We start from the raw sequence: 16854 nt of genomic DNA, 5'->3' as shown, positions 1-16854 counted from the left end.
TTGACTGCATTCAAATTGCTCTTAGCATTCCAGTCTTCTTAAAGTTACAGCTTGTTCAGTCTGCTAACTGTTGATGGGTCATATCACCTGGACACAGTCTCCCCAGTATGCTGAGATGATGATGATTAATTGAATTTCTATACCGCCCTACACCTGGAGGTGTCAGGGTGGTTCACAGAGTAAAACCAAAATAGAAAACCATAAAATACATAATCAGAATAAAAACAACCCAATAACCCCCCACCCAAAAAAAACCACATTTGAAAAGAGCCTAAGATCCTCACAACTTTTAAAGTAAGACAATAAACAAACCTGCACGAGAGCCATTAGCTGGAAAGACCACAAACTCAGAAATATGCAGCAAAATTTATTTATTGGCAACCAAATTGGCCATGTGCCTTTCTGATACCTGGCTGTCCTGCCAACACAGTGAATGTAAATATTTACGTCTTCCAGACAGTCAAACTGAATGACCCAATTCACAGCACGGAAACCAATCGCCTGAGCCGCAAGATCCATAGCAAGGAGACCTGCTGATTTCTTGCACACAAAATCCGTGTAGACTTCCATTCTTTTTATCTGCTTCTGCTTGCCATGAACAGCCAGCATAGGGAGACCGGTTCGAAGACGGCAGAAGACTCTAAACAAATACGGAACCTCTTTACAGCTTGCAGAAAATACAATACTTTTCTTACTCAGATGAATTCTCAAAAAGGACTACAACATATTGATTTTCTGGTGCAGTTCACAAACAACATAGTTCTGTTCCAAAGTTGCTGGAGTACTGAACTTGGCCTTCTTGTGTACCCAGATATATTCTGGATCTTTCAAGCTCAGCCAGGCCAGGTCCTTTCAAGCTCAGCCGCTCTGTGCGCTTGGCATAGTTCTTCTTCCAGCGGTTGAAGGTGTGTACCGGGCCCGGGCTGGGCCCACCGAGGATCCCCCCAGCTTTTTTCCATTTCCTCAATTCAGCAGGCTGCAATTCTTGCTGATACACAGGGCAGTGAAGTGATGAGCAGGTTTCAATGTTCACATCCCACCCTACAGAAATGGAGAAGACCCATTTAACCATGTTTCCAGAGGTGGTGTGCACCCGGGGGTGGGGCTAGCCGACCGCGGGGCACATCCCAGAGGGAAGCCCCCCATGGCGAGTGTCCCAGGAGGTGCCGCCCGTGGTCAGCGGTGATTGTCCCGGGGGTATGCTGCCCACAGTGATTGGCCCGGGGGGGTGTGCCGCCCACAGTGAGCAGTGAGCGGCCCGGGGGGGGGGGGCGGTGTGGCTATGTCACCCTCCCTCAGGGATGAAAAATGGAGCCAATTGTTATTTGAGCAGTGTGGGATAGAGAGGGATAGAGAGACAGAGAGGGATAGAGAGACATAGCACTTGCATTGGAAGTAAGCATGGACACCGCAGGGGCTTGAACCCCGTCCTGGAAACCAGGAGTACCAACCACCTGTGTCTTTTCCTTTTTTTTTTTGAGCAATGCAATAAGGGGAAAAGCAAAACCTGAGAGAACATTCTGTGAATGTTCTCTCAGGGGAAAAGAAAACCTTAAGATGTTAAGTAGAGCTCTGTGGAGAGTCCTGTGGAGAGAGCAGAAAAGAAAATGGGAAAACACAATGGAGATTTTCTCCCTAGCCAAGCAAGGCATGCTCTGGGAAGCCTGATCAGAAGAAGAGCTGGAACAAAAGTAAAGAAGAGCTGGAACAAAAGAAGAAGTGTTGTCCTACCTGCAGGTGAGCCTTTTCTTACCACCATGACTTCTGGGACCCTCCATGAAGAGCTACCTTCATTTGAGGGTTGGGAGCTCTTTGGAGAGACTTGTGGAGAGACCAGCAGAAAAGAAGATGGGAAAAAGGAGAGACTAATACAAAAAACATGGTCTTGGAAAAAAAGACCATTGAGTGGTGGAATGTGAACTTACCTAAAGCAGCACAGTCCAAATGCAGGTGACTCTCACTTCAGGTACAGTGATCTCTTGAAAACTTGAAGAGCTGCAACAAAAGAAGAAGTGTTCTCCTACCTGCAGGTGAGCCTCATTGTGGTGACGCAGAATAGTCCTTCTTCTGACAACACAGTCACCGCAATCTGAAAGAGACTTAGCACAATGAGTTGCAGACGGAACCAATACAAAAAACATGGTCTTGAAAAAAGACCACTGAGTGGCGGAATGTGAACTTACCTAAAGCGGAACAGTCCAAATGCAGGTGACTCTCACTTCAGGTACAGTGAACTCTGGGAAACCTGAAGGGAAGAAGAGATGGAACAAAAGGAAAGAAGGGCTGGAAGAAAAGAAGTGTTCTCCTACCTGCAGGTGAGCCTTTTCTTACCACCATGAGCTCTGTGGAGAGACCAGCAGAAAAGAAAATGGGAAAAAGGAGAAACAAAACAAAAAAATTGTCTTGAAAAAAGACCACTGAGTAGCGGAATGTGAACCTACCTAAAGCAGCACAATCCAAATGCGGCTGACTCTCACTTCAGTTACAGTGAACTCTGGGAAGCCTGAAGGAAAGAGGAGCTGGAAGTCTTCTCCTACCTGCAGGTGAGCCTCATTGTGGTGACACGGAATAGGGCCTCTTCTGACAACTCAGTCACCGCAACCTGAAAGAGTCTTAGCACAATGAGTTGCAGACAGAACACCATATTCTTCCTAGTCAAGCAAGGAATACTCACCTAAATGTCCTTCAATCATGGAATACCATTTTGACTGCCATTTTTGATTGAAGCTGGATGAGCCCTTGATCTAGAGGGGCACAACAGAGAAATGGGATTCAGACTTCAATCTCTGCCATTAAGCTTGTTGTGGAAAAAGGGAAGATTGCTCAATGGTCACACTTTTGTTTCTCCATTTGAGATACGACCTCATGTTTCTGCGATCTCGAGTCCCTAGTTTGTCCCCAGCCACCTTCCACCAATCCTACAGAAAATGTGTTTTAAAAAACCCCACAAAACACAGCTTTTCTTACCACCATGACTTCTGCCCACGCCTCCTCTCAACACGCACACACAGAGGTCACTTCCAACGCCATCATTTTCATGCTTGCATTGGATTCCTCTCCTTCCGCCACTCCCCCCCACCCCCACTTTCGGACTGTAACACCCCCAAAACCTCTTCTGTGTGAAATAGGGACCCTCATCTTGGATGGAGAAGACATGCCTCTTTATTTTAAAGCTCTAGCCAACCCCCCCACCCCCTGCTTCTTGCCGCTAGGTTCCATCGACAGAAGGGTTCCCCACCCCCCACCCCTTTGAGCCACTGGGAGCCAGCTAGGAGCGCCCACCATCCCTGCCCCACTTCAAATATTGGTCCTTTATAGGGAAGGATTTCCTCTATTTGAGTGTCTGAGTGTGTGTGTGATGGACACTCCTAGCTGGCTCCCAGTGGCTCAAAGGGGCAGGGAAACCTGGGGTGTGTGGGTGTGGGTGTGTGTACACACCAGCCCCACACTTCAGCCTTTAGGTGTTGTTGAGCTACAACTCCCATCATCCCTGACCCCTGGTCCTAGTAGCTAGGGACGATGGGAGTTGTAGTGCAACATCTGGGGTTTTGAGTTTGAGAAAGGCACACATCTGTATAAGCACACACACACACACACACACACATTCAGTTCTCTTTTCTGAACCTGTTAAAAAACATTCCTATTTAGACAAACCTACCCAGATGCCTATAAAGTTGCGTTCATTTTAATCTGTTTTATTATTTTAACTTTTGTGTGTTTTAAAGTACAACTGTAATTTTTGCTTGCTTTTACTGGCTTATCTCTTGTAAACCACTTTGGCAGTTTTTACCATCAAGCATTGTATAAATTTGATAAAATAAATAAACTCAAACAAGCATATGTAGGATAGTATTTCATCCTATAGAATCATAGAATGGTAGAGTTGGGAGGAATCCTGAGGGTCATCTAGTCCAGCCTCCTGCAATGTGGGTATGGGGGGGGGAACGTAATATTTCATCATAGATGCCTATTGTTTTAACTATATAATTGTTAACTGGATTTTAGTAAATCTTACTCAGTAGCATAAGTAGGAATGCCAAACAGAAACTAACAAGTATTATTCTTAAGGATGTTTGAATGAACAAGCACATTTTTAATCTAGAATGGAATACTTTAAAGTTAATCCAGTCACTAATAGGATGAATGGAGGGGTGGGGTAGGGAGAAAGAGACCAAAACAACTTCCCAACCAAGTGGATGTCAAGCCTGTTTAACTCCCCTAAAATTTTGCTCCTTTGTTTTTATTTGATAAAATATGTCTGACCCAAAGAGTGCTTTTTTAAAAAAGAAAGAAAGAGAAAATGAAAGAAAGAATACCAAATTGTTTCATAGAACTTTGCACTCTTATTTAGGGGACAGAGAGTGGCGCTTGGGGGGGAATTGTCATCGCGCCACTCCTTGGTGTCTGGAGTGCCTCAGGGTGCGATACTCTCCCCGATGCTTTTTAACATCTTTATGCGCCCCCTCGCCCAGCTTGTCCGGAGTTTTGGGCTGGGTTGCCATCAGTATGCCGATGACACCCAACTTTATCTGCTGATGAATGGCCATCCTGACTCGGCCCCAGTCACACTGACCAGATATTTGGAAGCTGTGGCTGGATGGTTACATGGGAGCCGGTTGAAGCTAAAGCCTTCGAAGACAGAGGTCCTCTAGCTGGGACTGGACGATATGGGATTGAGGGGGCAACTCCTATCTCTTGCGGGGGTGCAATTCATGCCAGCACCGTCCGTTAAGAGTTTGGGTGTAATCTTCGATACCTCCCTCTCTATGGAGGCACAGATTACAGCTATAACAAAGGTGGCATTTTTTCATCTCCGCCAAGCTAAGCAGTTGGCTCCTTATCTCTCTCGCCCTGGCCTAGCCACTGTGATCCATGCGACGGTCACCTCCAGACTGGATTATTGTAACTTGCTCTACGTGGGGCTGCCCTTGAGACTGACCCAGAAACTCCAGCAGGTGCAGAATGCTGTGGCGAGACTCCTTACGGGGTCCTTGTCGTGGGATCACATTCATCCAGTGCTTTACCAGCTGCACTGGCTCCCGGTGGAGTACAGGATCAAGTTTAAGGTGCTGGTTTTAACCTTTAAAGCCCTATATGGCCTAGGACCCTCGTACCTACGGGACCGCCTCTCCTGGTATGCCCCACAGAGAAACTTACGGTCTGCAAATAAAAACATCCTGAAGGTCCCAGGCCACAGAGAGGTTAGGCTGGCCTCAACTAGAGCCAGGGCTTTCTCAGATGCGGCTCCAATCTGGTGGAACACTCTGTCACAAGAGACCAGGGCCCTGCGGGACTTGACATCTTTCTGCAGGGCCTGCAAGACAGAGCTGTTCCACCAGGCCTTTGGTCAGGGCGCAGCCTGACTCCCTCCTCTGGCAATCTGCACAGAATTTTGCTTAACGGTTGCCATCAATTTGATTTTAATTTTTATAATGAAATGTTTTTAGAATGTTGGATTATTTGATTGTTGTTAGCCGCCCTGAGCCCGGATTCGGCTGGGGAGGGCGGGATATAAATTTAAAAAAATATTATTATTATTATTATTATTATTATTATTATTATTAGTCACCCTACCAGGAGTGCTACTTCTTGGTATTCTTCTTCTGAAGGTCAGATGCTGGAAATTGCAGGAGGGGAGCTTGGCCACCAACAAGGAATTGGTTCTAAGAACACAATATCCAAATAACCAGCTTAATCAAAATAATCCACTGTTTGTATGGATTGCGTTTTTGTTGTAAACTGCTTTGAGAGCCTTTCTGGCAGAAAAGTATGGTGGAAATGAAAAAAAATATGTCAGCAGTTTGTTGTTTAACTCTTGAAACAGGTCTACTTTCATGGGAATAAACTACCTCCCGCCTTCTCCCCCCACCCCCAATAGCCCAACAACTATAGGTATCAGGGCTGAATAAGTGCTGGAAATCATGATGACCTCTGAACTTGAAAATTTTGCTCTCCTTTCCTCTTGATTACTAGTGTTCATGACCAAAAAAAGCACATTCCTAAAGCAATTTATACTATTTCACATTGCTGTTGTTATACTCATCGTCATTAATTACACAGCCTTTACCAACAGGTCCCAGGTTGGGTTGCAATTCAAAATTTTAAACAGTTAAAACAGTTAACAATCAACGGAATAGAGTGGGCCCTGAAAACCCACATCTCCAAGGTTCATCTCCATCTTTTGCCCAAAGCCACACACATATCTGTGAGGAGGGAATTCCACAATTTAGGGGATTCCACAGAGAATACCATCTTCTGGGCCACCCCCACCCCCAAATCGCAAGGGCTGTGAAACTCCCAAGAGCTTCCCCTCTGCTGACCTTAACACCTGTGAAGTTCTGCAGGAAAGGAGGAGGTCTTTGAGCTATGTGGGGCCTAAGTTATTTAGGGCTTAAAACACTCAAGTGAGTACGAGAAATTGGAGCCAGAAATGAACTGGCAGTCAATGCAGCTCTTAGAACAGGGCCTGTATGAGGTTATGTTCAGACTTTATTTTCATACAATCCAGTTTGAGGGAGTGCATGGTTCTGGGGCAGTTAGCTTAGCACAGTATTTGAGTGTGCTCTGTAGCATTCTGTTCAAAAGGACATAGTGAATAATAATAATAATAATAATAATAATAATAATAATAAATTTAAATTTATTGGTCTTTTTTTACCATGGTAATTCAAAGCAACTTTCAATATATGTACATACGTACATACAAACCCATACATTGAAAGCAGCATGAAAGAAAAAATAAAGGAAAATCCTATTTTTAAAAGGCAGGATTAAAACATTCCACCCACTCAAGGCCAAAGATAATTGAGAGGCAAAGGCCTGGTTAAAAATGATTTTTATATAATGATGGTGCCAGAACATTCCACAAACAAGGAGTCACCACTGAAAAGGTCCATTCCCACATTGCCACCCTCCAGATCTTCCGGCTCTCTTTGGCAGAGGGGGGTGGAGGGAGGGCGGGGGCAAGGCAGGATCTGCACCCAGATCGCCTGCATGGCTGTCTTTGACAGATTTCAATTTCAATGTGGGGGGGGGGGGGGTGAGACAAAAAAAGTCCACACCGGGTATCACCTGACCTTGATGCTGCACTGGTCCACAATTGACTGTCCCTCTTTGATTAGGATTAATTCTTCTTTGGTCTTCTATTTTCTTTCCGTTTCCCTTTGATTTAAAAATTATTGCCTCTCCTAATACTTTTTAGAAAGATACCATATATGTGTATGTATATGTATATAAATGTTTGTGTGTGTGTGTGTGTGTGTGTTCACATGTGAAAATGACTTGTAGCTCTTTTTGAAGTTATAAACAGTAATGTTTCGGTAGCGTGAAATCCCTTTGTTTACTTAAAAAAAATCTAACCTAAACTGTTTTCAGTCGTGTTTACAAACCTGTTTCACCTTCCCCAGCCGGGTCTCTTTCCTAATCCCTCTGCCCCGTAACTCCTTCAGCTTTGACCAGTGAGAGGGCTAACACCAGTAGCATAGCCAGGGACAGGCTCACTCACTGGACTGTGACTCGCTCCCTCCACCACCTGTTGGTCATAATGACACATAAAAAAGTCCCTGGCAGCATTAATCCAGTGGGTGCAAATGTCTTCATTTTCAGCATGCAATCATTGCAGGGCTTTGGTGAGGAATTAGTATTTTCTTCCCACATTAATACATCCTGGAAATAAATAAGTGCCTTTCACACTGCTCCTTTCATCATCTTATTATTAAGGTGACTCCCTCGCCATTTCATCTTGACCCACACTTGAATAAACCTTCAAACAGATGTGTGCTTACTTAGAAATTAGAGCTGGTATATTCTATTGGCCTTACCCCTTTGTTATGTACTGAGTTGAATAGGATCGAAACTGCAGCAGTCTGATTGGTCCTAGAACAATAGGATTCAGAATGCAGCAGTCTGATTGGTTCTAGAACAATGCAGCAGTATGATTGGTCAGCAGGAGCCACCCAATCCAGCTCCAGATAGAAGTGAATCCACAACCTGATTGGTCTACAGGAGAATTCCGGAATTAGCCAATCACGTGCAGCCCATTGTGTAAATAATGTATATAAAGCAGATACTTTGAGGGGACTTTCATTCCCTCTTCACCACTATGAGCTGAATAAAGAGCATGAAATCCACTCTCGACTCTGAGTATATTTCACTCTTCATGTTTTTAGGATTGCAGCTGAAGATGTTGGATCGGGGAGGGCATGCTGATCACTTCTTGCCACTTATTAACCCATCACACTCTTGCGTGACCACTGTGAAAAAGGGCTGAGGGAAAAGCTAGGGGAAGAGGGGCTGGCTTGGGACCGTGGGCCTAGCCAAGGTGGCAGCAGTGGCGGATCTGGGTGCTCTGGTACTCAGAGTAGCACCCATGCTGTGCACTTGGGGGTGAGGACAATCCACCCAAGGGGCCGATCGGTGTGGCTGCATAATTCTCCCCGGGGGCCTTCAAAGAGATGTGTGTTTACTCAGAAATTAGTCCTGCAGGCAGTGAGCTGTTCCCTCAGCCCTGCTCCACAGCGGCCTGCACGCCTTGCTGCCAAGGAAGATGGACTTTTCCCATCACTGACAAACAGAGAAGGCTACCCCCGTCCATGAGGGACTGAAAGAGGGACTTTCACTGAAGCCATTCTGCAGATGGGGTGTGTTAGTTGAATGTAGATTTAACTTCCAAAGACCAAAGAGAGGGAACTGAACCTGAAGGACTCTAGTTCATGTATGATATGTGTGTGCACACTGCGGGGACATGAAAAAGGAACCCCCTAACATCTCCCCAGAAGCCCAGTACAGTGGTACCTCAGGTTCAGAACTTAATTCGTTCTGGAGGTCTGTTCTTAACCTGAAACTGTTCTTAACCTGAAGCACCACTTTAGCTAATGGGGCCTCATCCCGAAGCAAAGTTCTTAACCCGAGATACTATTTCTGGGTTTGCGGAGTTTGCAACTGGAAGCGTCTGTAACCCGAGGTACCACTGTATCTTTGCCAGAACAAGCGCCAGAAAATAAGGACCTTGTCTGTCGGAGCATATTGTTGCATGAAACCGCAATCTCCAAGCGGTGAAAGATTCTAGGCATTCTTTTTTTAAAACGTTTTTATTGAGTTTTACAATTTTATCATATTACAACATATCAAATCATCAAAATAAAAGGTGTACATTTCCCCAGTCCCCCACCGACTGCCCTAACCCTTCTCTTCTGTCCCCCCCCCCATATTGACTTCCCCTACTTGCTTTCTTATATCTTCATATGGATTCTCACAGGTTATTGTTATCTCTTATCGTTTTAACATCATCTTTATAGTTTTTATATTTATTTTTATAATTTTTTACAGTATATATAGTTTTTATATTTATTCTCTTGCAGTTTTCCCCCCATATTGACTTCCCCTGCTTGCTTTCTTCTATCTTCATATGGATTCTCTATATTATTGTTATCTCTTATCGTTTTAACATCATCTTTATAGTTTTTATATTGATTTCTGTTAACTGCAAGTGTTTTCTCAAACCCTACTCGTGAGTCCTTTTCTTTACATTGTTTCTGTAATGGTTCCCAGTCTTTTTTTAAAATTCTCTATTGTCTTTGTCTCTGAGTTTTTCTGTTAATTTCGCCTTTTCAGCATATTGCATCCGTTTTTGTAGCTATTCTTCCTTAGCTGGTATTTCTTCCCTTTTCCATCTTTGGGCAGGTAACATCCTAGCCGCAGTCGTGGCAAGACTAAAGAGTTTATCCTTTTCTCTTGGCAGCTCTGGACCTGAACTCCCCTTCCCCGCCCCCTCCTTCGCCTGCCAGCCAATCCGCTGGCTGCGGGGCGTGGCCGGGCCCCATTTAAACCGAGGCGCGAGCCGGAGAGCTTCCTCCAACTGCCGGCTTCTGCCTTTCTCGGTCTCTCTCGCTGGGGCTTGGCTCCCTCGGCCGCTGCGGGCAGAGCTGCTGCCCCAGCCCCCGAGCTACAGCGGAGAGCAGATCTGGGGGCGCCCTTATAGCCGCTCTGCCGCTGCCACGGGAGGGAGAGCCGCCTATTGGAGCCATCATTACACCCCCTCCTACTCTTAGGTTGCCCAGCTGTGTGAGTGAGGAAGGGGCTGCTTCGTGGCTCTGCGCAGCCGCTGGGACCTTTCCTCAGACCTAAGAGAGTGTGTGTGTGTGTGTGTGTGTGTGTGTGTGTGTGTGTCCCGCCTTCCCTGCATCCCATATAGTCCATTTGCTCCATTTCCTCGCTTGGCCTCCTGGGCGCCTCTCGGTCTTTGCTTGCTTTGGGAGAGCGAAGTGGGTTAATTTCGCGGAGCTTTATTGGGGGGGGGGGCAGTTGATTTCCTTTCCTGACAGTTAACCCTTTCTTCGCCCACCGGCTTTTGCTGTGTTATTCTGCCGGCTGCAGGGCTTCCTCATAGCGAGCTTCCCTTCCTTTCCTGGCAGTTAACCCATTGGTGTTAGCCGCTCTGGGCGAGGTATAAATAATTTTTTTTATTATTTCTTCGCCCACCGGCTTTTGCTCTCCTGAGGCGTCCGTGTTGTTTTTGGCCACCAAGCTCTGTTTACGGTTTACCGTTTACGGTTAACGGTTACGGCGGCCATTTTTGAAGTGGGCAAACGACCTATATTCTACAGTTCTGCGAAGCTTGGCTGTGGGCCGCCATTTGGTCGCACTCGTGGTCCGAGGGCGACCCATCAGAGTCTGTTATACACGTAGTCTCATTCAGCTGCAGCAATAGTAGCAGGCGTGTTAAAACTGCTTTTTGGCTCGGTTTTCTTGTGCTTAAGGCTTTGGCTGGGGGAAATTTTGCGCCGCTGTGCGGGATTGTCAGGTCTTCTTGCTGCATTGGCCCCTAGTGAGCCGCTTCCATTATGAGTAATTGCGTGCTGAAGTTTATTTATTTACTTAATTTTGATTAAATATCACTTTTTTATTTTTACACAATTAAAATTGATTTCCAGAATTTTGATTCTAAGTGAAGATTTAAAGCATAATTAATAATAATATAAATAATAAATTTGAAATAAAAATAAAAGAAACAAATACATGTAAGTCTGCGCTTCACTGCATTGTCCCTCTGTATTTGAATCTGGTTACTTTGCTTATGTGGTTAGCACCAATCACGTTTTGGGTTGCTGTTTTGTTTGGGTGTTTTGCATTCAGTACAGAGGAATCTTTTTAGTGGTGCAGCAAGAAAACTGCTGGCACACTTGCAAAGCTAAGCAGATGGTTTCAAGTTGGATGGGGCACCACATTTGGTCTTCAGACCTGATTTAGAGGATGTAATTGAAGGTTAACTATACAACAGCTGGTTCATTTTATCACTTGGGTTCCTTGGGTGGGCTCACTTTATCAGGCTGCGGTGTGTTTAAGAAGAGTTTAGTGGATCAAAACACCTCAGCTTAGTTAAATCACTTAGAATTTTTATTGCTTAATTTGGTCTAGCACTAATTACTGTTACAGGCACTCAGGATATTTGGCAGTTGAATCATTTGAAGATTGCTTCAGTGCATATTGTAACTGCCTGGTCAATAATTCTGAGCCAAGCTTGCCTGCGCATCTGGTTCTGAACCAATCAGGGCAACAGGTTTTTTCTGTGGTAGTTCTAGAACTGTGGTTGGGGTTGTCTCATGGCTCCCAAGAAGAACCAGGCATCCGCTGCTGCCGGCACTGGGTCGAAATGTGCTCCGGCTACCAGGGCCCGGTCCCAGTCAGCCCAGTAAGGAAGGGGTTCCTCACTTGCAGGGCAGGCAGTAGGGCCATTGGAGTCAGCATTGGCAGGTATGGCAAAAGACCCACGGGTGATGCGCCAGTTTTTTGCTGAATTGGATACCTTGATGCAGCAGTTTAGGCCTGAGGACGTGAGCCAAGATGCAGACCCTGAGTCTACCCCGATTTTATTCCTGACACTGCAGCCAGTGCTTCCAGTGGGTCTCAGACCAGTGATGAGTCTGAGGAGCTGCCTGGTACGTCCCAGGCTCCCTCTATTTAGTGATATGCAGCTTTCCGGCTCGGCATCTCAGCCTACGTCTTCTGCACCCAAGCCCCAGAGTAACATGCCCTTCACTGCATCGCACCCGCGTCACACGAGAGAGTCTTCTAATGCTCAGCACGGGGCGGCAGCACAGTCATGGCGCACAGGCGCTAGGGTCACCTGATCCACAGGCAAGACGGCTTCTCCTTCCCAATCGTCCTCTGGGTGGCAACCCTCTTTTAACATCGCTCTTGACTCATTTCCTCGATCTTCCCTCCCTCCCTATTTTCAGGTTTCGAATTTGGCCTTGCTATGGACCTCGGTTAGTCACCGTTGAGGGGCCTGGTAGGAATTTTTCCACTTGGCAAATTGGCACGGGCCATTTGGTTTTCGCCTACCTCGTAGTAATCGTCACAACTTTGTAAGGTTTGGCGGTTAGGCATTGGTTGATCTTATGATGGAGGAGGGGAGGTGTGGCCATCACCTGCCCCTTCAATCTTAAAGGTATTCCGTTAAAGGAATCCGGGGGTGTGGACCTTGTCTGAAGTCCAGGACTAGGCTCACCCTACAGAAAAATAGGAATACCTATTTATCATGTTTCCAAAGGTGCTGTTCACCCGGGGTTGGGGCTAGCCACCTGCAGGGGCAGCGCCAGAAGTGAGCAGTTAGCGTCCCAGGGGGGTGCTGCCCGCGGCGAACATTTCGTTACTTCTGCGTCGCCGCGGAGCGCACCCCAAAGGGCTCAGCCTGAAGCAACTTCAACCCGAGGTATGACTGTACTTAACTTGAGGCTCATGCCTCAAGTTTATTAAAAATCTTTGCATCCTATATCTACTCAAGTATTTTTAAGTCCCCTTCAGCAGATGTAGACCAAGTCTGATGCATCATAAAGGCTACAATCCTACATACACTTAGCTGGGAATAGGTCCTTTTGAACCAATTTGGGTTTACTCCAGAGTAGATAAGCATAGGGTTGCATTGGAAATCCCTCTGTTGACACTTTTTATTTCAAAAATATCTTTTTAATTTTGCAGGCTTGCCACGTGACCTCCAAAAACAGACTCACCGTTATGAGAAAGCACATCAAATCTAGCCTTGAAACAGAGGCCTCCTTGCACGATAGTTTGGTTGTACCTGCCAATCTGAAAGCAAGCAAACATAGACACTGAACTTTCTAAGTTGCCAGAACACCTGCCATCAAAGTTGCATCTGCACCTGCATCACACAAGTTGTCAACAAAGTTGCATCTGCCAAGGTCTCTCCCCAATTCTCCTTGCTTCATGATCCACCATTTACTGACAGAAGATTGGTAAGCAATTGATCATGGATTGTTAAAAAACAAAAAAACATAAACACCACCCTACATAGCAAGCTCCACAGCATGTTTCCCCCATGAGGTCACCTTGTCTGTTACCTTTGCAGGGAGAATTGCTCCTCCAGTAGTGTCTGGAATGCAGGCGGACAAGATGCATAGAGAGACTTCTCACACCAGTAAGTCGGAACGCTAGGAGGGGAAGTAGGCACCAAATCCAGCCGACCTAGACACACACCAGTGATGCATCAAGTGAGCATCTTCCCAGCAACAGCACATTGCCGTGGTGCTTGAAATGGTCCTTTGGTGCAATGGTGGAGTTAAAATTCAAGCTCAGTCACTGATGTCACCCTCCTCCCATGGCTTAAGAAAAGGGAGCCAGTCATTATTTGGGCAATGTGGGATAGAGAGGGATAGCGAGACAGAGGGATAGCAGTTGCATTGGAAGAAAGCATGGACACCGCAGGGGCTTGAATTCCGTCCTGGGAACCAGGAGTACCAACCACCAGTGTCTTTTGCTTTTTTTTTTTTTTTTTTTTTGAGCAATGCAACAAGGGGAAAAGCAAAACCTGAGAGAACATTCACAGGGGAAAAGAAAACCTTAAGATGTTAAGAAGAGCTCTTTGGAGAGAACTGTGGAGAGAGCAACAGAAAAGAAAATGGGAAAAAGGAGACACCAATACAAAAAACATGTTCTTGGAAAAAGACCACTGAGTGGCGGAATGTGAACTTACCTAAAGCAGCACAGCCCAAATGCAGGTGACTCTCACTTCAGTTACAGTGAACTCTGGGAAGCCTGAAGGAAAGAGGAACTGGAACAAAGGAAGAAGTCTTCTCCTACCTGCAGGTGAGCTTCATGGTGGTGATGCAGAATAGGGCCTCTTCTGACAACTCAGTCACCGCAACCCGATAAGAGTTTTGGCACAATGAGTTGCAGACAGAACACAGTAGAGATTTTCTCCCTAGCCAAGAAAGGCATACTCTGGGAAGCCTGAAGGAAAGAAGAGATGGAACAATAGAAGAAGTGTTCTCCTACCTGCAGGTGAACCTTTTCTTACCACCATGACTTCTGGGATGCAGCTGGAAGAGCTGGCTTCATTTGAGGGTTGGGAGCTCTTTGGAGATACCTGTGAAGAGACCACCAGAAAAGAAAACGGGGAAAAGGAGAGACCAATACAAAAAGCATGTTCTTGGGGGGAAAAGACCACTGAGTGGTGGAATGTGAACTTACCTAAAGCAGCACAGTCCAAATGCAGGTGACTCTCACTTCAGGTACAGTGAACTCTGGGAAGCCTGAAGGAAAGAAGAGATGGAACAAAAGAAGATGTCGTCTCCTACCTGCAGGTGAGCCTCATTTTGGTGACACAGAATAGGGCTTCTTCTGAAAACTCAGTCACCGCAACCTGAAAGAGTCTTTGCACAATGAGTTGCAGACCGAACACAATAAGAGACTTTCTCCCTAGCCTAGGAAGGCATACTCACCTAAATGTCCTTCAGTCATGGAATGCCATTTTGACTGCCATTTTTATTTGAAGCTGGATGAGCCTTTGATCTAGAGGGGCACAACAGAGAGATGAGATTCAGACTTAAATCTCTGCCGTTAAGCTTGGTATGAAAGAAGGAAGACTGTTCACCCTTTTGTTTGTCCATCTGAGGGTGACATTGTGTCCTGCAGATCCTATTCTTGGTCTGCGATCTAGAGGCGCTAGTTTCTCCCCAGCCACCTTTCACCAATCCTACAGAAAATGAATTTCAAAAAAAACAGCTTTTCTTACCACCATGACTTCTGGGACTCTGCTGGAGGAGCTGGCTTCATTTGAGGGTTGCGAGCTATTTGGAGAGACCTTTGAAGACACCACCACAAACAAAAATGGGAAAAAGGAGAGACCGATACAAAAAAAATTGTCTTGAGAAAAGGCCACTGAGTGGTAGAATGTGAACTTACCTAAAGCAGCGCAGCCCAAATGCAGGTGACTCTCACTTCAGGTACAGTGAACTCTGGGAAGTGTGAAGGAAAGAGGAGCTGGAGCAAAAGGAGTGTTCTACCTGCAGATGAGCCTCGTGGTGACACAGAATAGGGCTTCTTCTGGCGATTCAGTCCCCGCAACCTGAAAGAGTCTTAGCACAAAGAGTCGCAGATGGAACACAATAGAGATTTCCTCTCTAGCCTGAGATCCAGAAACCCTAGTTTGTCCTACCAGCAGGTGAACCTCATTGTGGTAACACAGAATAGGACCTACTCTGTAGTGGCACCCTGATGGCAGAAGTTCCTTCGATTGGAAGCACAGAAGATGACCACATTGGTTTTTCAAGTTCTCTTCTCTTCTGAAAAGAAATGAATAAATGAACAAGATTGCTCAATATAGGCCCCGTGGGAACCTTCGTTTGTATTTTATGTGTTACTACATTTATATCCTACCTTTCGTCCAATGAGCTGAAGGTGGTGTGATGGTTGTATCGTGACCAAAAAGAGCCTTAGCAGAAAGCTGCGGATGGAACACAATATAAATTTTCTTTTCAGCGAAGCAAGAGATGCTCGCCTAGATGCCATTAATTCAGAATGCATCTGTATTGTTCCTATCATTATGATCTAGCATTCAGACATCACTTGTTAGGTATTTATGTGTGTTGCCACCTCTGAAAAGTCAAGATTATTTGATAGTGACCTTCCTTCAACAAGTGAGATGTTAAAGGCAAAACAAGCAATTAGTTAGATCTAGTTTTTAAATCGTTATTTTAAAAGTATCACATTGAAAACAGAAGTACTGGAGATGATCCAAGGTTTAATATTCTAGAGTCAGTGCTGTGTGAGCTATGAACTAAATAGCTTTTCCTAGAAGTTGCTTAGCAAAAATAAAACAATTTTTAAAATCCAAAAACATGGTTGCAGCGTATGAAATTTTCAGTGAAACTAGGCTGTAATGAGAGTTATTGAGTTATTGCAGTCAAAGCCACATTGTGTACTGGTGATTGTTTTGCCTGCCCTGTTTGCATTGTTACCTTTTGAGGTCCATTTCCCATATTTTACATAATTTTCTGCACAGGTGGTATAATGGTCCCCCTCATTATTTCATCCTCACAACAACCCTGTGAGAGGTAGGTTAGGCTAAGAGGCAGTGACTGGCCCAACGTCACCCAGGAAGAGCTTTCCTCAGAGAAATAATAACTTTCACGCAGGGTCCTGGAGTTGCTATGTCCCTGAGTAGTTGCTCTGCATTTCCTCCTCCACAGGAGCCAAAGACAAACCACCTCTTTCTTATCATTGCCATCAGCAGCTTCATCTTCCAAATGACTTCTTTGCTTTTCCACACTGGAATTGGCAAAGTCACCTTCAATTTGCTTGTGGGTTTTCTCTTCCTAAAATGTGGGCATGTTTGGGACCTTACGGATTTAGAAACAGCTCAAGGAACAAAAAAACCCTCAACAATATTTTGGTGCCCATCTTCTGCAATTCCCCCATAGCTTCAAAATAGGTAAAATACTCTGACCCGTGATGAGTGCATTTTGCTGTTGCTGCAGTTTCTGCTGCTATTTGCGGCACTTGCTATTCCCCAAAATCTTGGCACGCTCATCCTAAGAGAGGCTTACAGATGCTAGA

The 16854-nt window shown here is 45.5% G+C and overlaps 1 protein-coding gene and 1 long non-coding RNA gene across 20 annotated transcripts; one reads left to right on the top strand and one right to left on the bottom strand.

The window, feature by feature from the left end:
* Positions 1–356: 356 nt before the first annotated feature.
* LOC308466994 (uncharacterized protein) lies at positions 357–16854 on the bottom strand. Of its 18 annotated transcripts, XR_013981030.1 has the most exons (4): positions 7077–7813; positions 2442–2744; positions 2184–2245; positions 357–2089 (listed from the first exon to the last, which is right to left on the bottom strand). XR_013981030.1 is itself a non-coding variant. In XM_080988405.1 (3 exons), the coding sequence occupies exons 1-3, from the start codon at positions 6176–6178 to the stop codon at positions 746–748; spliced, it is 387 nt and encodes a 128-aa protein (XP_080844531.1). In that variant the 5' UTR covers positions 6179–6402; the 3' UTR covers positions 357–745. The 18 variants fall into 18 exon arrangements, 1 of the variants encoding a protein (XP_080844531.1); XR_013981025.1 differs by lacking the exon at positions 7077–7813 and adding an exon at positions 7821–8160 and having other exon boundaries at positions 357–2602; positions 2675–2744; XR_013981027.1 differs by having other exon boundaries at positions 2184–2744.
* Positions 9207–15578, top strand: LOC308467005. Of its 2 annotated transcripts, none has more exons than XR_013981057.1 (2): positions 9207–10062; positions 12979–15578. It is a non-coding gene; the product is annotated as an uncharacterized lncRNA (long non-coding RNA). The 2 variants fall into 2 exon arrangements; XR_013981058.1 differs by lacking the exon at positions 9207–10062 and adding an exon at positions 10136–10444.

Source organism: Podarcis pityusensis (genome assembly GCF_964106645.2).
Source record: "Podarcis pityusensis genome assembly, chromosome: 17".
Classification (NCBI taxonomy): Eukaryota; Metazoa; Chordata; class Lepidosauria; order Squamata; family Lacertidae; genus Podarcis; species Podarcis pityusensis.
The sequence above is the reverse complement of the archived record's forward strand: the minus strand, read 5'-3'. Positions and strand labels throughout refer to the sequence as shown.

Coding starts and splice junctions, on each gene's coding strand:
- LOC308466994 (XM_080988405.1), bottom strand. CDS start 6,178: ATGGAGATGAACCTTGGAGAT. Junction 2,745..6,157: donor TGGAGATGAACCTTGGAGAT/GTGGGTTTTCAG, acceptor GTGCCCCTCTAG/ATCAAGGGCTCATCCAGCTT. Junction 1,042..2,674: donor CATGATTGAAGGACATTTAG/GTGAGTATTCCT, acceptor CCATTTCTGTAG/GGTGGGATGTGAACATTGAA.